We start from the raw sequence: 27,868 nt of genomic DNA, 5'->3' as shown, positions 1-27,868 counted from the left end.
AGCCAGGAACAAAGGAATTTTGAAGAAGAACGGAGTTGGACTGGAACAGAAAATTTTCTCAAATATAGAAGTTCTTAGGAATATCGCCTTAATTTCTTTTCTGTTCGAAAAGTTTATAATATAATAAAAACGAAAAGTAAATAGGAATATTGGGCTTCTTCGTTTTTTTCGCTTCAAACATAACCCTATCTGTATTGTGGAAATGGCTTTAAAAAGAATCAACAAGGTAAGTATTAAGTATAATTTTTGTGGCCATCGATTCGCTCACATTTTTTCGTTATTGGTTATACATTTTTAATTCCCTAAATGACAAATTACTATAAAAGGCGTGATTGTATCAGTTGCGGATACATGTGTAAACATTTAATAGCTTAGTTGTACTTAAGTAAATATGGCTACGTGTTTTTAATCTATACTCTTTTGTATATATATATAGGTACGTATAAAATCTATATCTACATACATATGTATGTACTACTAAAGGTAACTGAGTTTATGTCTGCGCGTTGCGTGAATAAATATATGAGTTTATATATGTAAATATATATATATATATACATATATATGATTTTATATATATTTATATACATACATATATCTATATATTTGCTCAAAAATTAGCATATATTTACTGTTTGTTTTTATATATGTACATATGTTTGCATATATACTTGTAGCTATGGAAATTATAACTTGTATGTATATAAAGTCGAGATCTTTAAAAAAACACTAGGCATGTACAGGAAAAAAAGTTCTTTAACTAGAATTATGTACCTGAATTTGTTTTGAAATACTTTTTTCCTTAATATGACTATTAAAGTTGGTACCCTAAACAAAAACTTTTGTTCTTCCTGAGACGGTTTTTCACAGCAATATAACAAAGTTTATTTCATCGTTAGAAGTAACATACATTTTCTAACCTTAAACTAAAAATTTAAGTTGTAATGTGTATGTTTTTTCCCTAAAGTTCTTTCGTATTAAAAATTATGTTTTTTTAATGTTATTTTCAGGAACTACAAGATCTTGGCAGAGATCCTCCGGCACAATGCTCTGCTGGACCAGTTGGTGATGATTGTAAGTAAATATGTAACATATTCAAAAAACTAGTTTTAAAATATTAAACTATGACGTATTGGATCATTCAAAGAAACATACATACCTATGTAAATGTTACCTGAAAATATTTTATTTACCTACAGTAATGAAAAAAAAATAATATAAACTATCTTCGCTTCAAAATTCTATTGCAATTAAAAGTGTTTCATGAAGAGTTTACAAAATTAAAAAAAAAAAAACAACATTAAACCTGCACACTTTAGTTGGAAAATACCATACTAAATTGTTAATCTTAAACGAATTAAGAGTGGCACCTATCGCATTTTTTTTTTGTAATGGAGTTATGCTATGGTTAAAATTGGTGTTTAACCTTAAAAACATTGTCGTTACACCTTTATTTTTGGTAGCCGTATTTTACTTTGCACCATTAGAATTAACCATATGTCTTAAATGTTTAATACTTTTTGATAATTTTTAATAAGATGTAAATCTCTTGGCAGGAGTTTCTTAAGTTCACCCCAGATCAAAATCAAAAAAACTTTGATGGACCTTGTATTAACCTTGTATTATTGAGATAATTTCTTTCTGCAGTGTTTCGCTTTATTATCTTGCGTGGATTTTCATTTAAAAGTCTTGTCCTCTTCGACATGAGGCATATTTTCGATGCTCGTAGTCCAGATTTAGTCCATAGCACATTTTTTGTCCATAAATTAAAAACAAATTGGCCCAGCTTCAGAGAGTGACAAAAACTAGCCAACAAATCTTTCTATGTCTTCTTCGTGTAATCTTTTCAATATAATTTTAATTGTAATAGATGTTGCAACCGAAGATTGTTTCTTTTATTGTTTCCATAATTTCTAAGGTACGAGGAAATTTACATCACCTATTTGGAAAAAAATTAATTAAAATAAATGTTCTAACTGGTGAAAATATAAACTAAAAGTAGCAATTTTATTTCGTGATATTAAAAATCACTTGAAGATTTAGGTAATAAATTGTAATCAAATTATGATGATTCGTTTCCAGGACCACCTTAGTTCATATTTAGTTTTTATTATATTTTGAATTTTCAATCTACATACTTAATTTTGTTTCGAAAATTTATATTAATGTTACAAAAATTAAAAGGGTTCCGATATGAAATTATAGTAAATTTGATGGTGTGATTTTCAATTCAAATCTATAGTTGATCAATTTCAATTCAAAAATTCCTTTGAGATACAAAATGCTAAGCAAAGTTAACTTGACATGATTTACTTATCATCTCCTAAGACTTTAAAGCTCCTATTTAAATTAAATATTTGAAATTGTTTTTAAAGTCAATTGAATTTTGAAACAAAAGTTTAGATGCCAAGAACGCGTTTTACCTTCGCGTTAAAAATTTGTTTCGAGTCGTTAATATTCAAAATCAACGTTTCTAAAATAACGAAATTGAAATGAACAAAAACTTTCAGAACTGAAATTGTATTTGTTGTTCACTATAATAACTGATCCATTGGTTAAAAAACATAATTGTTTAGTCTTGTAAATGACAGTCAAAAAGGGTGAATTTGACGTACATATGTAGGGTGATACTTAAATTTATAGCTAAATACCTAAATAAATAAATTATATGGCGCAACAGTCCGTTGAGAAATAGGACAACTCGCAACCATTCATGAGTGCGAGTAATCCGAACGGGTAACTTGAACAAGCACTTTTCACGAAAATAATTAGTATTATTAAGATTAAACATAAAATCTGAACGATAATCGAAAAGTTCTAGTTCTAGTAGTGCCAAATATTTTCTTATAAAGTTTCGAATGAGAAAAAGGGACAAAAAAAAACAAGGCAAAATCGAAAATAATCACTCTACATGAAATGTGTTTGTGAACGAAATTTTTTTTGTCAAAATGTTAGTAAAATGTAAAATCTACCACCCCAATAACACCGGAAATTCATGATGTTTGCCAAAAATAGCGTTTGGCCTTTCGTTTTTCTTCATCATTGAAGTTAAAACTTCGGAAAGTATTTTTGACATGGTTTGCTGTGCAAGTCCAGCGTTCTTTTCACCACCGATTTGGTTTTGGTAACCTCCTGTTGCCAAAAACTTCAATGCTACTGATAACCTTATGATAATCGGAACAGTATTTTTCTTTCTGCGTGTAGTCATGTCGGATGATATGGTGTTAAGTAAGAAAATAAATTTGTATTTAGAAAGACGATAGTTCTTAACAAATCTAAAACAAAAGTATATATTTTTCATTACGAATACGTTCAAATATTCTACCGTATGTATGCATATGCACAAACCATTTCTCACTCAGCTCTATTATGTTGGAATTGTCTCTTATTCTTCTGCGTTCAATTTGCTCGTATTGTTCTTTGTTTCCTTAAAAATTAAACCAAATTCCAAAGGTGTCCATTTTCGTAATAGTAGAATTGAGTTACATAGCAGGGTCCCAGTTGACTGCTAATGTAATCTCTTACGTTATCTAAACATGCCCATTGTGTTAGTCAATTTGACTATGAGAAATGTGACATTTAATAATTATCACCATAGCCGATTTCACTTCTGTATTTCCTATACAAAAAATTAAAACTAATTTTTTTAAAAACTATACGTCAGGTTGTGCAATTGCACATATTTTGAGCAAGCAAATTAAATTCGATATCGTTTCAATTTTTACCCATTTATCAAAAAAAAAAAATATAAACATATATCAAGTGTCCAAGAACAAAAATTTCAAGAATACTGCCACTTATGAGGAATTGACATATTCTCTTTATGGTTCTCTATAGCAAAACTTCACATCCTTCAACTAAGAAATATCAAATATTTATTGAGATCATGCTTTCTTCTTAATGCTAAGAAGCAAAAGAGCCATATATATACGTTGTGAATCACGTATATTTATTAACACGTTAATTTGACCTATTTATATCGAATATTACTGATGTGTTCATAGATTTTGAATTCCTGAACATTGCAATGATAGGGAAAGATAAGAGTGTGGCAAGGCATTCCACATTCGCGTAGCACGGCTAAAATTGCATTTCTGTAATTCATAGTACGTCCGAAGTTGGGCTCAAGGGTAAGCTGATGGGCATTCTTAGAAGCGCGGGTATTACGGTTAAATTGTTTAAGGGGAGGAATGCAACTTTCTATTTCACTAGAGCATAGTCCGTTAAATTAACGGTAAACAAAAAGGGAGACGAGAAGCTACGACGAGTTCGAGTGACGTAATCAAGTTGATAATGTTCATGTCACCAATCAATTTAAAAGCTCTTCTTTGAATACTGTCCAAGAAGCAAAGAGATGAGAGTTATATTCAAGTTTCGGTCGTATATAAGTTTTGTAGATTGTAGACGGAGAGACAAATTTCTTGCATCGTCTCAAAAACCCCAAACATTTTGAGACATTTTTGGCGACATGGCGTATCTGATCGCTCCACAAAAGGATGTCTAGATTTTTAGTTTCGTTGATGCAAGTGCCACTCATAGGTAGTGGTAAGGGGGAGGGGGTATGTCTAACTTTAACGATACAAGACAGCATTGGCTTTTCGAAGCATTAAATTCCTCACGGTTTTTTATTCCCTATTGTACAAGGCTGTGTAGGTCGGAATTTAATATGTTAATCATATTTTGCCGTTGCAGTTCAACATCCGAAGAGGAGGGTTGTGAGTCTGGAAACGAATATGAAAAGCTTAAAGTGCTATCGTGCTATTGGATTAGAAGTAGCAGACAGGAGATCATTTAAAAAATGAAGAATAGGGTCGGAGACAAAACGGAGCCCTAGGACACCAGCATTTATTCAATGGGTTTTAGACTTGAATCCGTCCAAATCAACTTGGATTGAGCAGTTCGAAAGAAAATTTATAGTCCAACGAAAAAGGGATTCGTCAATACCAAAAGAACGCATTTTCCATAAAAGAGCAAGATGGTGAGATGAACTATGAGATCACCAGTGGACCTATGCTACAAAAGCCGTATTGCCGGTCATTAAGAAGCTTCCGTTCTTCAAGATATTTCTTAAGCTGACAATTAATCGGCGTTTCCATAACCTTAGAAAGAAGATATGTTAGTGCTATCGGTCGATAATTTGCGGGGGAAGAAGATTCGCCTTTTTTAGAGTTGGCTGAACAAATGCAGTTTTCCAACTACTCGGAACGAGCCCAGAGAAAAGGATAGATGGAAAAGCTTAGGCAGTGCTTTTGCTAACGTGGAAGAACAATTCTTCAAAATAATAGCTAGGATACCATCCGGACCAGCAGATTTATGAATGTTAAGATCTTTAAGAATTCCCCCCACGGTACGAGTTCGAAAATAGATTGGTCCCATAGGAATCATTTACGCGTTCAAGAAGAGGTAACTATCTGGTAAGGTGGAATTTTCGGAGAACTGCCTTGCAAACAAGTTAGCTTTATCAATTCAGCTAACTAAAGGAGTGTCATTGACAACAATCGTAGGAACCGAGAAAGAGGAAGAATTCCTTAAATTTTTTACAAATGACCAAACATTTCTTCGTGGCTTGTTTAAACCCTTTCCGAATATTCTCAGTTGGATTTGCTCTAAAACACTGGAAGGTCACTTCTTTCTCATTGATAACCTTTTTGCAGTTCGAATCAAACTATGATTCCGATCTTTCTATCTTAAACGACGGTTCGTCAACACATCTCTCCAGCCATAACATCCTCACCCATGTCGACATCACATGCAGCTCTTCCGAACTCCTACAAAATTTTCAATTTCACACCATTGCTGACCTACATAACAGCTATCATTACTAAATTCAAAATAGATTCAGCCAACTGGGACATATTCAAAATGAAAATTAGAAAGTCTCTAACTGACAGTACATTCTTCTTCTACAATAATAAGGAAGCAATGCGATCGGCTGCGAACATAGGCATTCCTCACACATACCCAAAACAACATAACAGAACATGGAATTCTTAATTAGCTGAACTCCGTAAAACCAAAATAACAGCCTGGAAAATATTCAAAAAACAAACAAATCAATATACATAATTTGATTGCCTTCAAAGAAGCAAATCGAAAGACAGCTAAAATCGCGAATCCAAAAAACATGAGGAAGTCACTGAAATTCGTTACTACATATGTACATATATTGCTCATTGTTGGTCTAAATACTCAGAAGATTCCAATTTTACAGAGGAATTAAAACATTGAAATATGACGCCACTACCCAACCAATCGTCTTACCTGCATCTAATTCCGAAGCCCAACTCATTTATCTTAAAATCTCTACGGTTGAACTTGAAGCGTTTCTTCATAAACTAAATTGCAAAACTCCAAGCAGAGACAAAAAATCGTACCCTTTGAATTAAAACATCTCAGCTGAGACAAAGCAAAGACTTGACTTCTGACTCTACAGAATACTATTCTTAAAACCGCAGTTATTCCCAAAAGCTGGAAAACAGCCGCATTTCTTCCCATTTCTGAACCTAACAAAGATAAACTAACTCCAGACTGCTTGCGACCCATCTCTCTCCTTTTATGTACCACAAAAATTGTCGAAAAACGAAAAATGTAATCGTAATCGTCGATGCATAGATGCCCTGTTTTTTATAGTTGACTAACACTGAGCTCCATGCATCAATACTCGACCTACACTTTGAAAAAGCATTCGACAGAATAGGAATACATGTAGTGTTGAAGAAACTCAAAGATTGGGTTCCTAGTATTTTCAGTTATGTTAAAGCTTTTCTTACAAATAAAAAAATTGTATAAATACTAATAATTCTTATTCTGCTATACACAGGCTTCACTACGGAATCCCTCAGAGAGCTCAATTATCTCTCGTTCTGTTCTCTATTGGGTTTTAATATATATGCGACGATTTAACCAAGCACAAGTCTTTAAAACTGCTGATGATGTATAAGTTCTCTCTAAAACTCAAAATATTATGGAAATCAAAAATTTAATCACAAATGCTCTAAATGGCGTTTTAGAATGGACAGTTTCTTCTGGAGACAAACTTTCGATTAAAATGCAAAGTCTTGAATGTGTGTCGGAAACATTTTTCTACACCTCTGTGAATTAATATAAATAATGTAGAAATTAAAAATTTAACAAATTTAAAATTTTTAGGACTAATTTAATAGTAAATAATAAGAACCAATTCTAGAGGCAACCAAGGCAGCTATAAGATCTAATTTCGGCAAGCTGAAATCGTCTATTTTGTTTTTTTAAAGCGGCGCAACTTGGGCTTTAGCACACACAAAATTCACATCAATTTGAAAGCTTGTATTCTGCAGTTTTAGAAACGCAATGGCACCAAAGGCTTTCTGGCTCGCATCGGCAAATATGGGCATTTCAATCGATGTCAAATCAGCTTTAATTCCAATCCACCTAGGCATTGAAAATTCGGGAACTAGATCTAAGTCCTTTACGCACGCTAAATATTTTTAGCTGGATTCTGCGTCTAATGACTCGTCCCATCCAGCTGAAAGAGATTTTTAACTTTATTAAAATTGGGTTTAAAATGTCTAAAGGATCAAATACTCGCGCTAGAAGTTTTAATAAATTTCTAGGTAGTGCCATCTTTTTCAAATAATCCAAATTAAGATTTATCATCATCTCGTCGCTGTTCACGCTCCATAGGACACCCAAAACAGAATGAACCAAATCATAGGTTAATTCGAGAGAATTTTTGGATATCAGAACTATTGCAACGCCATTTTCATAAATTCATATATGCTCGAGTGAATACTTCGCTTGCCTCTTTACAAAATTGATCTGCATCGCCTTGACTATTCACGCTTGAAACAAGATCATCCATATAGAAAGACTTACTCAGTATGTCGCACGTCTCCGGAAACTCCTTCGATTGCTCACTGATGTGAAGAGCTATTGTGGCAGGTAGCATAAACAGACTAGAGGAAACCCAGAAGGTGACACGAGTCATGCTATACTCTGCTTCAGATGATAAATCGGTAGTTAAGTCTTGGTTTTGACTTAAAACTAAATAACGATGACTATTCCTTTCACTCTCCGCTTATGCCACTTGCAAAAACGCCTTTTCAATATCTGCCACTATATTAATCTCACCAATCCGAAAACTCAACAAAATTTGCAGCATGTTTGGAAGTACATTCGAGCCTGTGTATAAACATTCATTTAAAGATATAATAAAGATGGTAAATGAGACGAGACGAGGCATTGAATTCAATTTAGATATAAGTAGATGTCTTCAACGGGCGATACACTGCGCTGTGTGGCATATAATACAGGTTCTTAGTATTCTGGTTACTCGATACTACTCTCTGCATATCCTCCATTGTCGCATTGCTATATCGTATTCGCAAAGTTTAGCTGGTTCTCTTTGAAGTCTTCTGAGAAGCGAATACAGCTTTGCCAGAGCTATTTCTTTCTTGTCCATTTAAATTTTTTCAGGGTAGGAGCGCTTCGTATCTAATCTCCGTCTAGCTGATGCATTTAGTTTGGAGTTCTTTAGTGAATTCATTCATCTCCATCTCGTCGGCTCGTATGCCTATGGTCTCTAATTTTCACATTTCTTCAAAAGATATCGAGCTGACAAGATGGAGACACGAACCCTGAAGCGTCCACCAGAAGATTGTGTCTATAGCTGTCAAAAGGCTTGTTATTCGTTTATATTCCAGTAACAATTTTCCAAAAATAATCCGCTCCAACTAGGACACTCAATCCGTCTTCTTGCTCACGTTCACACAAATTTGAGTCTGCCAAACAGAAGCCATCTAACTGAGGGCTTTTACTCTTCGGAGCAACCAAGACATTGAGCAGATTTCTGGAACAACAACCGCCATAACTTCCACAGATCTTTCCCCAAATTGACTTTTTAAAACGATTTTCACTATTTTCATTTTATTAGCACAGGAAATCTTGTTTTTACAACTGTTTCTTTCACGTACGTGCGCCAGCTGCCATTATTGATGAAGACAAACGAATAAATTATTTCTCGCCGACAAAGAACTATTTTCTGCTAGGAAAAACATATGATTTTTTATTTTGTCTTAAAATTGAAATATCCCGCACAGACAAATTAATTGTTGGATTAAGCATTGCCACAGACTTAGAATTTTCTTTTAATTTTAATTCCACCTCACTGACAGATGATGCTATATCGGAGTTGCACAACGAAGATGGATGCTTGGTTTTGCACTTTTTGCAATACAAACCTCTCGCTTTACAAAATCTTGCAGTGTGTCCCTTCATCGTGCATTGAAAACACCTACCATCCTCTTTCAGCATATGTTTTTTCTCAGCTACTGTGTGCGAGCTGCTGCACTTTTTCGTTGAATGCTGGACAGACTTACAAAAAAAGATATTTTTTTCGCCTGCGTGGAAGCGAAGTAGCCAGCTGCTGTCGATGGCTGTGCGTGAGAACGGTGTGTGCATAATCTAACAACATTTTTCACCTGTTTGTCTCCATCGAAAGAAAGAGTAGATTCGGTATCGCAAGCTGAATCATTGACGTCTTCGCTTCTTGTCAAGCTTGCTTACTGTATTCGGTGAAAATCAATTCGGAGTTCATTTGGCATGCATTTCAGGAGAATCGTCTTAAGCATTTTTAGAGACCGACTGCAAGAAATGACCGTATTGTATACATTTCTTAATCTAGTTGCGTTAGCTTTGCTATGATCAGCTGGAAGCGCCATGAGTTGTTGCATCAACTTATCTTTTAATTTTTCCGAATTTCCATACTCCTTTTGCAAAAGAGAGATACCCCCATCGTAGCAGGTATCAGTGGGGTGAAACCTGATATAATCGTCGCTTCAAATAATTGAATTTGTATGCTCCACTTAAAGACTCTTTCTCATGCACAGTCGTATCCATTCTTAATGGTCTCTTGAAAACTTTTTCAGCTCTAATTTGGGAAGTCAGCATATGACAGTATCTACAGGGACGAGTTGTATAGAGCCATGTCTAGTTTTGGCATTCCTGCTAAACTCGTCCGTTTGTGCAGGATGACCAGGGAGAATTTACGCTGCACCATTAAGATTGGACACAACTAACTCAACGGAACTTTTCGTAGTCAAAAAAGGGTTTAGATAAGGTGATGCGCTGTCATGCGATTTTTTTACAATCGTACTTGAAAGAATCGTGCAAAGCTCACACGTCAACACTAAAGGCACTATCTTTCAAAAGTCTGTCCAATTACTAGCATATGCTGATGAAATTGACATAATCGGAAGAACTCAGCGTGATGTCGATGAGGCTTTTGTGAGTATTGAAGCAGAGGCGCCAAAAATGGGTTTAACGGTTAATGAAGGCAAAACAAAGTACATGCTGTCGTCAAGAAAGGACCCGACATCTTGGTTAAAACGTCACCATCGACAGACGTAACTTTGAGGTAGTCAAAGACCACGTCTACCTAGGTTCCGCTGCAAACGCAGAAAACAACACCAGCGCTGAGATCAAACGAAGAATAACTTGCTAACCGCTGTTTCTTTGGGCTAAGAAAGCAGTTAAGTTGAAAAGTCCTCTCTCGAAGGACCAAAGTGTCGCTATATAAGACCCTTATCATTCCCGTCCTGCTATACGGTGCAGAAGCATGATCGTTTTAAGAGAAAAGTTTTTCGTTTGGTCTACGGTTCCGTATGCATAAAAGGGGATTGGAGGAGAAGATGTAACGACGAGCTGTACGGCGACATAGACTTAGCCAGAAGGGTAAAAGTCCAACGACTAATATGGCTGGGTCACGTAGAGCGCATGGAAACCAATGGAAACTTGGAGCGCGAAATTGGAGACATCTAGCTAGGGACCGAGCAAGATGGAGAAGTTTGTTGGATGAGGCCCTAGTTCACACAGGACTGTAGCGTAACCTAAAGTAAGTAAGTAAGGAGAATTTGAAGCTTTGATAACTTTGGAAAACTTCTCGTTTGCTCATTATAATTTCCGGAGAAGATGATGTCAGACATTTCCTTTAGCGGAGGTGAATATACAATTTATACATTAGCTATACCGTCAGCTCGACTTGTGACTTAAGACTTAAGCGTTAAACAAATAAAAGTTGAACGATTGAGTGTATAATAGGAATACTCAGTAATGTATTAAGCAAAAAATTGGATTCGATATTGAATCCAATTCAGGAACTGATTTAGTCTGCATTGTTTACACATAATAGAGAACCTGTATTTTGCATTCCCATTTGTCGAACTGTCACGCCATAAGTCTTGGTTTCAATCTCTACCTGTGCCAACTTATAATTTTTTTTCAAGAATACTGCTCCTTGTGAAGAATTGACAAATTAATTTTATAGATTGTGAATTTGTGAATTATTCAGTTCAAGAGAAAGAGTGAAATAATATTATCTTTTGTAAAGCAAAGTAGGAAGCTAAAAGACAGGATTTGAGTATATTGTATTATAAAGAGAACATTCCTTTTGTGGCAAAAAAATACAGTTTTCTGTGCAACATTCACGAGAATGGCGGAACGCCATTTTCAATTTAACATAGTATGTTTCTCCTAATTTGAATTCGAAGTACACAATAATTTTCATTATCAGCAGAGTACTCGCTTCCAGCCATCTTTATAGGTTCTATATAGCAAACCGCCCTATCCTGCTCATCGTTGCCAAGAATTTCATTCTTATTCTAAAAAAAAATCATGCTTTCTTTTTACTGCTAAAAATCAGAAGTTGTTGTCAAAAACGTATATTTATTAACACTTTAATTTGACTTAGGAAAATTTTACCTTACTGAAAAAATAAAATAAAACTTCCTTTTATGCATTTTCTACCCAAAAAAACAACCTTTGTTTATTATTATTTTATTTTAATGGTGTTAATTCTTACTTAAAAATAAAGATTCTAAAAACACGCAATAACAGCAACAAAAAAACGAGCAGTTTTACGGTATGCATCAGATTATTATTATTTTAATAAAACAAATTGGCGTAAAAGCAAATTGCTCAACAGTTTTAAGAGTTTTAAAAACCCGAGCCATCTTAATCGAATCAAACTAACGAAAGACCGCGCTTCCAATACTGGGAAGAAGAATGGTATCACGTGTTTTTTCAGACTATTTAATTTCGATGGCCTTGATGAGTCAAACTTTTATTCTCACGATTTGAGAAATAAAAAGGTTTTTAAAGCTTTATCGAGCCCTGAAGGATGCGTTGTGATATAGAGATTTGTTAGTAATAATGAAAATGGAACCTTGGAAAGAAATATTCTTTAAGAGTTTGACCCATAAACTTTTCTTATCAACATGATAACGCGATTATTCACTCGGTGTAAAAAATAAAAGCTTGGATAGAGGGATAAATGTACACTTCCTTCAATGGCTGCCGTATTCATCTGACCTTAAACATTATTAATTATACTTGGGTTTGGTTGGGACCCACAATTTATGAGGTTAGTCGTCAGTTTAACGACAAACGATCCTTAATTTATGCAATTCAGTTGAGGCGGAGTGTATAATATCTATCTTACATGATTATATCTTTGTTGTAGATAATGTCTCAATGGCTCGAAACTAAAGGTACCTATAGGTTTTATTTGTTATTGAAAGATTTGTTGAACTTCTGTGTTTGGATGGTTGTCAAGGTCTGTAATAACATTGGTCGGCATAGTAATATAGGTGGCAGTCAAATTATAAGTTTTCTAAAGTTTTTGATGGACTTAGTTTAAAACCGAGTTCAAAATCAATCTATTACGTTTCAAAAATACAATTTTTTATAATTCCAAAAACCCTTATAATTGCCTTTTTGGGGCTAATTCATTAAGTTGTTATTTACTTGCGACATATAGGAACTATATGGCAAGTTTTGCATTCGTAAACATTTCGAACTCGAGATTTCAATCTAACATGATACTACGATGATAGAAAAGACGACAAAAGTGGGTCCCCCGAATCGGTCCGTCTGTCTGCTCTGGCCCCTACTGATCAAAACATTAGGTCGATCAACTTTAAATTTGGAAATTAGGGGTTTGAGCCGATTAGCGTTAGCCGTTTTCTTTTTCATTCTTTCAAGACTAAAAATGAGACTAGTCCCAATAAAAATAGTTTGATCAAAAATCGAAAATTCAAATTTTCTAAAAAACAAACCGATAATTCTTTTTTAGATTTTCGTTTATTTTTTTTTTTCTAAATTTGGCTTCTTTCAATAATTTTTCTGCAAAAGCTCTTATGCAGTCTCAATAATAAACACAAATACATTTTTATATTTTAAAACTGGTCATCATTTGTTTACGAAATGTAAAATGTATATTGATAAGCTTTAAATAACTGCATACCAAAATACTTGTAAACTTTGTTTTAAAAATTTTACTTATAACAAATTTGTTTTAAAAAACCGCTCTAATGATTTTCAAATAACAATTTTGAAAATTTCTTTCTAAAGTTTTTTTGAAAAATCAAATGACATTTAAATTTTTGAAAACAAGCTTTCCTGCAGGTACATTTTTAAAACTTAAAATACATGGTGGTACCCGTGGCATGATAGTTAGTGCGTTGGACTGTCATGCAAGAGGTCTTGGGTTCAATCCTTTCCTGTGCCACCTTAATTTAAAAAAAAAAATAATTTTCTCGGGTACTGCCTCTTGCGAGGAATTAACAATTTCTTCAAGGGTAATTCTTGTCGTTAAAAAGTACTTTCTCAAATTAGCCGTTCGGATTCGGCCTAAAATTGTAGGTCCGTTCTATTCCTGACAGCAGTACTCGCACACAGGAATGGTTGCGAGTTGTAAGTGACTAGACCCTGGTTCACAACGGACTGTTGTGCCACCCAATTTATTTTATTTAAAATACATGAATTATTTTTTAAAAGGCTCTTTGGATACATGAAGAAAGTCGTACGACCCAGTACTAAATTTGAATGAATAAAACGATCGACGTAATTCCACACCAAATGGAGGAACCGCGATCCTATGTAAGCCACTAGAATTTACTGTAATCGATCGAAGTGATATTAAAAATTTCGGATGTCTTGAAACGACCATTATCCCTCTGCCCTTAAGGGTTAATGATTGTCTCTACTTGATATCAGCATATGCTCTGGAAACAACAGTCAATGAATTTAAAGTTGAGATCGAAAAATTATTCGAAAATGTAAGGCTAGATAGTTTGGATAGTTATTTCGTCTTAGCATGAGACCTTAATGCAAAACATCCAAACTGGTTAGATTCAAGGGCTAATGAAAGAGGCAGCTTTCTACACAGGTCTCTTAAAGTAAACCAAATAAATAGTATTAGTACCCGTGGCATGATGGTTAGTGCGTTGGACTGTTTTATAGTTTTAGGGTTTAGTTTTAAGTAGAATAGGCATGGTGGCGCCACCCAATTAATTTCTTTATTTTATATTATATAATATTTATATTATATAGCCCTGTAACATCAAGTTATCCTCGTGGAAATTCGTACTTAGATCTTTGCATCACGGACGCACGATTGTAAATACAAAAGGTCCGTGACAATAAAATGTCGCTATTGCTGTATGATAGCGATCATAAGGCAATAGTAATGTCATTGAAATTTGCTGACAACTTGATGTCTAGCTTCTCAACACGACACGAAGTCCCTAAATTCAATTTTAGGCAGACTGATTGGTTTCTGTTTCAGCGTTGCTCCACCACAAAATATAGGAACTGCACTGCCTTTTCTAACATTTCTAGCAATAGGTATCTAAGAACGAGGAGTGTGATTTCTATATCGGGAATCTCAATACGGTGGTATTACAAGCTATGGAGTCGTCAGTTCCGAAAGTTAAATCAAAGAACAATATGGAATGTTATTTAAACCGGGACATAAATACACTACACAAATAAACAGAATACGTCGCCAGTTTCAAGAGAATGTCCAAAGTGCAGAGCTAGTATGATTAAAATCCCTCTTGAGAAAAGTAAAAGTTTTTTTACGCCAACAGTTCGAAAATAGTATTAACAATTATTATTCAAGAAACATGTTTCCAAAAATAAAACAGATTTACAAACAATCGAATAATGTTAAAATACATAAGCTCAAAATACCATCATCGCAAACACTACTTTCTCAAGCTGGGATTTACAGTCAACAATGCCCAATCATCGATGAATCTTTTATCGTAGATGTTGAAGCAGATAAACTTAATCTTGTAGGATCTCAACTTGAGTCAATTCATGCTAAAGAACTTACTAGCACCAAAACTGGCGAGGTAAATACCGAATTGTCAAGATTTTACAGTAGCAAAATACCGATACTCTCAAGATTTACTGATAATCTTAAGGCAAATGAACTTACAGTAGAACGGACCATGCACTACAAGACGAATTGACACAAATATTTCGTAAACTTAACAATAAAAAATCAAGCGGTTTAGAAAACATTCCGAACTTTAATAGTAAACTTAAAGCTCTTGGTTTTCCACCATTTTTCTTAGCTTGGATTAAATCAACCTTGAAAACAGATCCTATGAGGTAAAATTTTGAAATTGTCATTCTGAAGTTTTTGTTGCTCAATCTGGTGTTTCCCAGGGAAGCCATCTTGTCCCTTTTCTGTTCATTCTGTCTATTAACGATGTATCGTCATGTCTACGCTGAAGTGAACTCCTCGTTTTTGCTGACGAAATGAAGATTTTTAAAATAATAAAGTTCAACCATGATCGTATTCTTTTACAAGCCGACATTGATGGTTTTACATTTTGGTGTGGGAAAAATAACCTTTCACTCAACCTTTTAAAATGCCAGACGATAACTTTTACAAAAAAAAACATTCCATCGATCCCTCTGAGCAAGTTAGCTTTAACAAGTCTTCTACGAACAGTTCCGTAAGTTTGTTTTTTATTTCCCTTGAAGACTTGTAAGGATTTTTTTTGAGGCGCAAATGATCTTTCAGTCTTAATACCCTATTTTTGACAGCGGAATTCGGTTCGTCGTCACCGTTATACAGTCTGCAGTAGTGGTCCTTCCATATCCTCAGCATTGACTGCGGTTCCACTATGATCATTCCACTTTCGTCTTTGCAGCCTTCGGTTCTAAGTTTATGAACTTATGAATTTCGTTTTAGCTGTTCATAAGACTTTCGAACTTCATTCCTTCTTTTAAACCTCTCAACTTCCTTGACCGCACGCTTCTCATGCTCTCCCTTTTTTTCTTCTGAGAAGTCGGTGTTCCTCTCGCCTCTTATGCTCATAGAGCTCATGAGCAGCTCTCGTCCTTCTATACAGCGCAATTTATCGGCGAGATTTTTTTCAATGTTATTTTTATTGGATATTCTGATGCCAAGATATTTATATTCTTTAACGACCTCTATTCTTTCATTATTGTATGTCCATGACTGTTTACTCTTCCTCCACCATTCCGAAAAACCATTAACATCGACTTCTCAAGACTTACCACTAATCTCTTTGATTTACAGTAGATAACTAGTTTATTAATCATGATTCTACAACACTAAGTCACCCGTGAGGGAGAGCCTGGAAGACAATCAATTAAATCGGCAATAAAAAGTGCAAATAAGCTTATACTCAGCATACAACCTTTCCTTAAACCTGCCTTCGAACCATTTCGAAATATTTTCTCTTTCCCATCCTGCTGCCTTAGTTTTCAGATGAAGATTCTGAAGTACCCGTCCGAACTTGTATGTAATTCCTAATCCAAAGATCTTGTACATCAATGCATTGCAGTCGATGGTATCGAAAGCCTAAAAATCGGCAAAACAGATTTGTGTTTCTATACAAACAGGATTCAACGTTACTTGGTAGTACAAAGATGTTATCAATGGTTGAATATCCTTGTCTGAAGTCAGCTTGAAATTCTTGCAGTAGCTTGTGTTCGTCGATCTACAATCTAAGTCAACTGCAAAATTGATGTAAATATTTTGTAGCATGTTTTTTAGAAATAAATTCTTGTATAGTTTACAAGATCCATTGTATTACCTTTTTTGTGTATGGGAAAAATAAGCGCTTCTTTGAATTCCTGCGGTATTAGGAATGTATCCTGGCGAGTCATTCCGTAATTTTCAAAACGATTATCATTAATGATATCGTCAATAATTTGCTTCACGTAACATTATCGCTATCGTCTCGTCAATCGTTTTCGGTATAACATTGTTCAGTATGACTGAAATGTCAAAATGAACTCTACGAAAGGTAATACTTGTTCGATAAACATAACATACCAACTATTTTGTATTGTATTTTGGTATTTATTGTTATTGTGGCTGTTAGAGATTTTTTTTGCAACCTAAGATAAAACTCTAATATAACATAAAAGTTATTTATGTCTGATATTGTAGTTGTAATTATAATTTTGTGTATACATAACACAAATTCATTTATGGATGAGCTTCCTCTCTTGGCCAATGAGTATAACCCCAATTATGTTGAAGGGAAGGAAGATTCAATTTTATCTGGGGGCATAACTTGGTTTCGAAATATTTGTTGTTACAGAAACTATTTTAGATAATGTGCTTAGTGCAAGGGCATTAGTAGCTTCCGCCACACAGTTTTAATAGTTACAGCACACCGTCTAGCAAATTATTTGTTGTTTGGAGTATCTTTATAAAGCCCTTATTTAAAAAAAAAAACTTTGATCAAAAATGAAATGGTTTAAGTTATTTTACAAGTAAAAAAGAAAAAACAAAAATGCTATATGTAACAGGTTGGAAGAGATATAGGGTCTGATTTACCTCTTAATTGTCTCCATAACCGTTTTCATTTTATATTCTTTCTGAGTTTTCATTTTCACTTTGTAACAAAACTCAAGTACGCCGAAAAACTTTTTTATTTTAATTTGCTTAGTTAATATTTTGGAAATTAATGACCCATTTACCTATCGTGCAAACGCTATCGTTTTGACGATATCACTTTGAAGATTATTGTCTTACGTGAAGTGTGACCATCGTCAAAACGATATCTTTGACGATAATCGTTTTACAAAATGACCACCCTGGATGTTATTGTAGTTTACCGTTATTTTGATAACGATATCGTCGGTTTCATATTTATGAGAGCTGCGTATATTTTCTCCTTTTGTACTATTCCTTCTAAAATCTCATTGCCTAAAAGCTGGCTGTGCAAATTGCATCATATCATATGGTGGTAGGAAAATGATTTAGGAATTTTGGTAAAGTGTACTCTTAATGCTTCACATTTAAGATTCTTATTATTGCTTGCTTGTTTTTTTTTTTTGTTTTTAAACCACTCATACACTTACAACTTATTAAACTTTTTGCCAGTTTTCATAGTAGTTATTTTTTATTCTTTTACTTTTGGTTTCAATATTCGGTGTAGTTGGAGGTAACGGTGTAGGAGGCTCATTGTTGCCTTCTTTATAGCTACATATTTAACCAGGTATATGCTAATTTTCTTGCCGACATGCACTCCGGATCTAACTTAAATATTCTCCTTCCATCGTAATTCTGTAGTATTGGAGCCACTTTCTTAGTGAAATATTCAATGTGTCTTATATAACATATATATATTGACACTTTAATTTGACCTAGGAATATTGAATCTTACTGAAAAAATATAACTACCTTTTATGTATTTTCGAGCCAAAAAAAACTACCTTCGTTTAGTATTTTTTCACAACTCAATGACTGCACTTAATCTTTTCTATTGCACAGAGAAAGTAAATATTTTTTAGATTAAGTGAGTTTTTAATTTGTTTGCAAAACTATCCTAAAAATAACATATAATTAATTTAAATGCTATTGCTCAACAACTCTACCAAAATATCTTCTAAAGATTTTAGATACTCTTAAGAAATGAAAACAATCTTCCCCGGCTTTTAAGTTGCACAAAAAACGAAAAATAGTTGGCTCGTTAGAATGATTTTTGATTGATAAGCTTTTTTCATCAGCTGCTCTTGATAAGAGTCTTCGACTTTTTGAATTATTTTATATAATTATAGTTTAATCTGCTTATTATTGCTCTAATCCAACAGCATCGTTTTTAAATTCATAAAAAAAACGTTGTTTTACACAAACGAACATTAAGCTCTTTGATTATAAATTCTTGGAACTTTAATAGTTAAAACGTCGAGCAATTTGTGGCCTAAATTGGATGATATGGGAAATTTATACATATGGTTTAAACAAGATGGCGCTACTTGTCACACAGTTCATGTCAGGGTTATCTCTCGCCGATGCGGCGTAAATTAGCTATCAAGATCGTGTGATCTGATCCCTTTTTCTTGTGGGGCTTTCTTAAGTCGTAGGTCGTAAACCATCGCGGCCCTGAAAGACAACCTATTCGATGCCCGCGGTAAATTTCAGTATTATTTATGCGAAAAATTCATCGAAAAGTGGACATATCGAATGCTCGCCACCTAGCTAAATCGGTGTTAAAAAAGACGGTAGTTAAAACGACGTTATATTTCGCAAAATGTCATATATGTATGTTGCTCTCAAAAAAACATTTGTGTACGAGTATTATTAATGTTACTGTATCTCTTATTCGATGCTGGTGAGGATGTTTTTTGTTAAAAGTTGTTAGAAAGGTGTTTACGCTTCTTCTAGCTACTGTGTGGTAAAGGGGTTTTATGGTGTTTAAAACATACAATGGTAACAAAATAAATAGCACACCTCTTGTTTCTAAGCTTTAAACAAGTTCACTTTCGATGCCTGTACTGTTAAAACTCTTTTGTTACGGATTTTCAATGACAAATAACCGAGACATTTTAATAGCAAACTTTTGCGTCGCAAAAACGAATGTGGCAAAACGGTAAATTTAATATTTTTGTATAAAAATACCCTGGTTAGAAGAGGAGATCCAGGAATTAAATCGAATTGAGATTTCGATCCAGGTATATGGTGGCACTTAATCAAGGAATCGAATTCAAATGGAATCGAAATGACATTTGGGTTTTATTTGTGTGCGTACTGCTACGTGAGTAACTTTCAAATAAATTTCAAATATTATAACAATGCTCTCAACTGTATTTTGAAACGAACATGGTTTTCATATCTTCCACGATTTTCACGAATCTTTCCAAATGAAATTCACGACCAGTTGCAATAATACCGAAATTCCGTATGAGCTACTTGTCTATACCTGTTATCTCGGAACTCAGTTCAGGATTTGTGCAGTAAACATTCGAAGCACCTGATCCAGGAATGTTAGGGTGAGGCAAAATCTATAATTTTCTGGGTTTGGTGTTTGATTTTAGACCGAAGGTAAGTTTATTTGGGAAGGTTTAGCTCCACAAATAAAACAATTTTAGGCTGCATTTGTCCCGCACTGCTATCAAGCATCGTCATTACCATTGTGAACTTAATAGCTATGCTTCTGTCATCATTTTCGATCTGAAAGTCTTTAAGATGTTCAATAATAATGCTCGGACATAATAAGAGCACTATTTTCTTTTTGAAAAATAAGTTCCTTATGCCTACAGAAATGGGTTGAACAAGGTCGGGAAATTATTCATGCTTCTGTTGTTGTTCATAATATCCAATAATTTTAATGGCACAAAAGCAGTTACAAATAGGAAGCTAACTGTATTCTCACTAATAGCAAATGTAAGTTTATAGTTCCTATGTCCAGAGCTTCCATCAAAACAACATTAGCATAATGAGCTCGAACGAAGTGCTCGGTGAATAGTATAGTATATTATATATATATAATAGCTCCTCTGTGCTGTGTTGCGATGTAATTTCTTGAAGACGTCGGTTTTTGTGCGTGCGCTACACTTGGTTGACTTGTCCTTGTTTTTCTACCTTGTACACTACGCAATTTGGCACTTAAAAGCAAATCAAGAATAAGCCATCGTTCAATAATTTCCTTCATTATGTCACGTTTTCCTTGACAATTTTCTCACTTTTGTCTCAATTCTACGCAAAAATATTTAGAATATATTTTATATTTTTTAATTCAAGTTCTAGTCCTTCATTTAGATCTTCTAACCCCAGTGATTCAAAAACTCACCATTTTTGATTGATTGAGTTAATTTATTAACCAATTTGTGTAATTATTGTGATTAGTGGATTATAGTTTTCCGTCGGCTTTTTTGGTGGCTGTAATTTTTGCAATGAAACAGTTAAGTTACATAAACTTTCCCAACGTTTCGCCAGGAATTGCTGCCATCTTCAGGGAAACTTTACTAACACAAAAAATATAATTAGCACTTCGAAGTCTAAATTAAATAAAGCACAAATTACATTTAAGAAGAAAGAAGAGAGCAATATACAACAGAAATGTTTAATGAGTCTTGTTTTTGTTATTAAAAATATGTAATGTTTCTAACGTGTATCGTTTCGAAACATGTTTCTCTATCTGTAGAACTTGCTCGCCTTCAAAGTTTGAAGAATAAACGCTTACACTGGCCATCGCTGTCTTTTAGTTTTATGTCGAACTTATGATTCGAAATGCGTTGACTAAGAAGTTGTTTTGTGGTCCCAATATAACACAGGTTGCACGGTTCATTTGCTGCTCACAATTTCTTAAAAAAAGGAGACAGTTATGAAATCATTGAAAACAAAAGGCAATACAAAGCTTAATCAAAGACAAAAAGCCCAAGCTCTTTAAAAGGCTACTTAAAATCGGCTTAACTGTATACAAATCAAACAAAACAACACCTTCACTTGTCAAAAAGGATAAAATGACAAAAAAATGATTGAAGAACGAAAAAAGAATGGGAAAACGTAATTTTTTCAGATGAAAAAAAAAATCAACTTGGATCATCTTGACTGTTATTGGCATGATCTTTCGAGGAAAAGTGCTCCCCGAGCTTTGGAAGTTTGATGGTATAGGGAACATTTTGTTTTAATTTAAAGCTGCCAATTTGTTTCATATCAATAAAGATGAACTCCAAAATCTACACAGGGGACTCATTCCATAATTTTCAAAACGATAATCGTCAAATAGATTATCATTAAGGATATCGTTAATAATTTGCTTCACGTACATAACTTTTTCATTATCGTATCGTTTATCGTTTTCAGTATAAGAGAACTGAAATGTCAAATTTAACTCAACAAAAGATAATGTTTGTTCTAAAACTTGAAAATGTTATTAAACTTGGTTTTTGTCAATGGGAAGTTGTGAAAATTTACGACAAATTGCTTTTTACTAAACTTACCAACTATTTTGTGGTGGTAAATCCTCTCTCTGCGCAACCGACAGTTGGCCAACTGAATTGGTTCAAGCTATAATATCCCCTTGAGTGTGTGCTTATTTAAAAAAAAAAAAACGAAAATCACACTAAAAGTGAAACAATGCTATCGTGGCTTGAAGGTTAGTCCGTGACGTGTGTACATGGTTTTTAAATATGTAATTTAATTGTCGACAATTTTGAAAAAAAAAGATCTTACAACCCTTTCTCTAGCTTACCTGTCTTATCCTACAGTCTTACCTATTCTTTTTGTCTCAGCGACCAAATTATATTATTCCAATTGCGTTATGCGATTATGCATGTATCTCCTGCTTTTACAAGCACACAATAGCAACAAAAAATAATATATATTTTTTTTTACTCGATATCTTAAAAAACGGGTCATAATTTTTTAACGAAATTTAAATATAAAACATATATTTATAAGCACTAAATAACTGAATACCATTTTTAGGAAAAAATTGAAACCTGTTGTTTATTTTACTTTAGAATAAGATTTTACTTACATATAACAACAAAGCAAACAAATAAACAAAATGATAAGCTGATGAAAACCTAATTCTAAAGTAAAATAAACAACAGGTTTATTTAAACACCCTCACTGAATTAAATAACACCAAAGCTTAGTCCAAGAGCAGAAAAACAATTAATATGCTTCGGCCAGGAAGAGTCTGACGCATAATTTTAAAATGTTAATTTATTCTCGTATAAAGTGATGTTCAACATCAATTATTTGGTTCTTCCATGATGTGAGCCAAGCTTAAAGCATTTTTGTTATCACATCGAGTGTTAGTTGAACCTAGTTAATTTGGAATGAGCTATTTCTGTAAGTCTATCAACCAGGTTGCTTCTTGAGTCGCTGCTGTTAGTGTCTTATATTCTGCTTCTGTCGTCGAGATGGCGACTGTTGCATGTTTTTTCGAATTCCATAAGATTGCACCATTATGAAGCAAGAAAGTATACCCGGTAACAGATCGTCTCTCTTCTGTGTCACTAGCCCAATCAGCGTCGCAAAATCCGCACACATGACCTTTCCCAGCGGTTTTAACTAGTTTCATTTGGGCTGTTCCTTTCAGATAGCGAAAAATGTGTTTTACTGCTGCCTAGTGAGCTTTTCCGGGGTTCTGGTTGTATCGACTGACTGCACTTACAGCAAAACTGATATCAGGACGTTAAACTTGAGCTGCAAACATAATACTAGCTTCTTGATAGGGTACATCTTTTATTTCAGCACACTCCTTTTCGTTCTGTGTGTATATCTCCTTTCTCAACTTTTGGTTAGTTTTCGCTGAGTTACAATGAAACATATTTTATCGATTGAGAATTTCGTTGATGTATAACTCTTGATCCAATGAAATTAAACCTTTTTTTCAATGCCTGTTAATTTGACTGCCGAAAAAAAAACGCTAGGAAAAAAAACGATATAGGAATATCTTTCATCTTCAAAGCTGTTTGCAAGTTCTTTTAATATTCCAATTTCTAGTAATTATCGTTATGCAATATACGAAGATCATCTACATAAACTGCTACATACAACATTATTCCGTAGATAATCTGTAATAAATACAAAGATTGACTTTAGAACTTGTAAGGCCGAAACTCTGTTGTGCCTCATCCAATATTTAGTTCCAAACACGGCTAGCTTGCTTTAGACCATAAAGAGATTTTTTTAATTCACAAACTCGTTGAAGCCTTCTGGCAGTACCATTTGATCGATATCGAGGTTGTACTTGGCAGCCGGTGCTAGTAAGAATCGAATAGATGTATATCGTTCTACCAAAGAATAAGTTTCTTCGTAATCTGAATCTTTTAGACTTCGACTTATGTTATGATTTTGTCTTTCGCAGTAAACAAGAAAAATACAGCATTCTGAATCAAATTTCTCCCGGGAATGTTTTGGCACATGTACCATTGACTAATACTCAAAACCGTGACTCATATTTGGAACTCGTCGAGAAAAAGTCTCCTCAGGTGCAACACATTGTTGATGATGAAAACAGCAGTAGAGACTGCATCAGCCCAAAACTTAAAGTCATGTCCAGCGTCAAATAACATGTAGCATGGCACTCTCGATAGTCGATTGATTGATTCTCTCTGCTCTGGCGTATACTGTGTTGTCGTCTGGTGCTGAATTCCATTTTCTTTCATCAACTTGCTAAAGGGACGGTTGCTAAACTCAGTGACGATAGCTAGCGGTGCATAAAATTTTGATTTTCTTTTGCCTTTCTTTTAAAAAATGTTAGAATTCGACAAACTTTTGAAAAGCTTTGCTTTTAAAAAGCAAACAAAGATTGTTCTACTAAAGTCGTGGACTAGTACCATGATATAGCGTGCACCACCACGAGAAGCAACATCAACAGGACCGCAAAGATCAGAATAGATTAATTCCAGAATTACTGTTTCGTGAATTCCCTTTTTCTTCAAAGACATTCCAGTTTGCTTGTCTTTCACACAAACTTTATAGTTTTCTTCAACTTAAGCAAACTATCGAAGTTAATTTGGGCCATATACGTTAACATTTACCATAATACTCACGTTAATATTCGGTGGATTCAACTTGAACATATCACTCCTATGCGAAGCGGTGGTAGCCAACTGAATATTGTTTAGCCTTTTGAATCGCAGACAACGGAGTTTCTTTTTTTAACCATCTGACTTACTGACAATAAATTAACGCACAAGTTAGGAATGTACAACACGTCCTTCACATCTCGAACATTCTTCTGCACAATAACTCACAGATTCAAATTTCCTGTCCCTTAAACACATACAAGCCAGAGTTGGTGGCACATATTATCTAAACAGTGAGTTCAATCGCTGTTACTTTTTTGCATCACCTTACCCTATTGGGTTAGTAAATTAATAAATATGGGTCACACCTTAATGTTTCATTTCTGCTATAATTTCAGCTTCCGGGAAGTTTATCAGACAAGGAGCAAAGGCTATTCTTTTTGACTTATATATTTAGCTTGTCAATAACAATATCTGGGTTAAAATTAACCAGATTGTTTAGTTTAAAGAAAGATTCAATAGTTTTTGTGTTTTAACCAAACTGAGGAGGTTTTCATGGCGTAATTGAGTAAATTTCTCATACTCTTTACAAAAATAGTCTATATATTTTTTGAGTAAGAAGAGGTTGAGGGAACTTATGGGTTTATTTTGTGGAGAGGTGAAATCACTATGAATTTTGTATTGTTTACACTTGTAGTGGGAAGTTCAGGAAAATTAGAAAAAGGATTTTTTATTGGTTTGAGCCAATACTTAATACTCGTCAAGTGGTAGCCCCCTGAAACGAAAGCACTCAGTCTGTGGGCTATTTTTAATTATTAAACAATAGTTAGCACACACTCGTATTCAATCTCTCATAGAAGATAAAAAAAAAAACGGAAACAAGAAAGAGAGACAAATTGTAAAACTGGAGATACCACACCGGTTTGCTAAAAAAAGCACAAATGAGAAAATCACTCAATAGATTACGAAGGATACTTACAGGTCGATGGTTAGTCGTTGACTGATATGATAAATTATGTTAATTATTTAATTGTTTATTAAATTATATTAAATTTAGAAATTCCTAACTGCATAAAATACTATAGCAAGATATAAAGCATCAAATAAAAAAGTAGTTTTTTTTTAAGAAAAATAAAAACAAAGATAACTTTAATTAAGTAAAAGAAAAATAGAATGATATAATATATAAAAAGTAAAGTATAATATATAAAAAAGAATAACAAGTGAAAAAAAAGAGTTGACGCTCCATTAAGTTCCATTCCACCTACAGAAGAGAAAAACGCAAATGACCGTAAGGTTTGAGAAGTCAATACAAGTCGCATTGTAAAAAACTAGTTTTTTTTTAAGATTATGATATTTTAGCTTCTAGTCTTCTGTTTATTTTTTTATTTTATCATATTTAATTTTAATTTTCTAGTTGACTCTATGTAAATTTCGCAAAACTGCCCAGAGGACCCTACAGTTTGTGAGAAATGGAAATGGGATTAACGTCATTTAATGTTTCTATAGGTAGTATCCGTGGAGTGATGATAAGTGCTATGGACTATAAGACTCAAAAACTTTTACAGACGACTTACAGGTCCACACAACTTAAAGGTTAGGACACTGAAGTCGTCAATAAAAAATGTCAATCTGTTGATTAAAAAGAATTACAGGTTATCAGTTAACTAGTACTGGGATCTCAAGATCCGGTCAGTTAATTCCAATGACCCGAGTTTGTGTCCTAAAATCAAGAAAATATTCAGGAAAAAGAACGATAATGACCTTCCGTGCCTGAAACTTCAAATAACTTAAGAGAACAGAGACATGCTTAGGACAGCGCAAATAAATTTAGAAGAAGCCGTCTTTAACGATGACTTTTACATAATTAAAGATCTGAAGGAAAAGGTGGATGTAGTGGGAGCTGCTTTCCAGCAATTGTGCAAGTAGAATGTTAGCATTCGCCCCACCCACGACCTGGAAAACAGAGCCCCAGTCCATCACTTTTACCTTCGAAATGAAATCACACAATGGCGATTTGAGAACCGCGAGCAAACGGCGAAGATCGAGATCATCTTCAATGCAATAAAAAAACAAAAATTCAGCAGTTGTCAATGGTTGTACTAAGACATTTACTTTGACTGCACCATAAATGGTACATCCGCCTAGTCCAATTTTGGCCTATTCTTTCATGGTGACAATTTCATAAATTAATGGCACATTACTCGCACACAGGAATGGTTAAGAGTTGTAAGTTCCTAGTTCTCATAGGACTGGTGAGCCACCTAACTCATATTATTTATTTATATTGCTCTATATATCTTTTTTGTCATTTGAAATTTCTCAGTTTCAAAATAACTCAATTTGATTTAGGAAAAATGCACAATCACGCGTTAGTTTTTCAGGCTTATTTTGAAAATGGGCGTTCAATTTAAAACCCATATCGTGCACTTCGTGATTGTTTTCGGTCAATTTTATCATCTAAATGTGCGTACAATCGGAAAAATCAGGGACAATTTTTGACCAAACTGGCTTTGTAAGGGATATGCAAACACCATGCATGCTCGTACAGCTCATACTGCAAAAAATATTTTTCAAGGAAATCATCATTAGTAATGAGGCACGTTTTGACCTAAGTGACTGATCGTCGAAAAACAAATTCACTTTCACAGAGTCACTGTGTGGTGGGGTTTTTGGGTTATCGGCATTATTGAGCGGTATTTTTGTAAAACCAAATGAGACCGTTCAGGCAGAAGTCGTGGCGGCCATTTGACCTATATTTTGTTCTTTCACAATCAACTTTCTAAAAATTTAACCACTATTTATTATTTTCCCTACCTTACTTCGACATTTTAGAAATTAATTGTACTGCTGCAAAATTTAGTTCTGCAACTGTATTTGTCGGAGAAGTTTTTTTTTTATTTTATTTACTGTCTTAAAATTTAATTAATTGACTTAAATTCTGTTTTTTTTTTTTCTTTGTATGCAGTATTTCACTGGCAAGCAACAATAATGGGACCTGTAAGCTTATATTTAAAGTGATACTAGTATACACATTAATATTTATTTTATTCTTTTATCAGCCGGATAGTCCATATCAAGGTGGTGTGTTTTTCTTAACAATTCATTTTCCAACAGACTATCCATTTAAACCACCAAAAGTTGCATTCACAACTCGTATATATCATCCGAACATTAATAGCAACGGTTCGATTTGCCTCGACATTTTAAGATCCCAATGGTCACCAGCACTTACTATTTCTAAAGGTTTTTAATTGCTAATTTAATTGTTAATATATTACTCATT

At 34.0% G+C, this 27,868-nt stretch overlaps 1 protein-coding gene across 1 annotated transcript in view; it reads left to right on the top strand.

The window, feature by feature from the left end:
• Positions 1-27,868, top strand: part of LOC129953099 (ubiquitin-conjugating enzyme E2-17 kDa) — a 28,178-nt gene continuing 310 nt past the window's right edge. Inside the window, exons 1-4 of the mRNA XM_056065993.1 lie at positions 1-226; positions 1,011-1,074; positions 27,551-27,582; positions 27,645-27,828. Coding sequence (XP_055921968.1) covers positions 203-226; positions 1,011-1,074; positions 27,551-27,582; positions 27,645-27,828 — 304 coding nt within the window. The 5' untranslated portion in view covers positions 1-202. The remainder of the gene's footprint in view (positions 227-1,010; positions 1,075-27,550; positions 27,583-27,644; positions 27,829-27,868) is intronic.

Source organism: Eupeodes corollae, chromosome 1 (assembly GCF_945859685.1).
Source record: "Eupeodes corollae chromosome 1, idEupCoro1.1, whole genome shotgun sequence".
In the NCBI taxonomy this organism is placed as follows: domain Eukaryota; kingdom Metazoa; phylum Arthropoda; class Insecta; order Diptera; family Syrphidae; genus Eupeodes; species Eupeodes corollae.
This window is presented reverse-complemented; position numbering and strand designations above follow the sequence as displayed.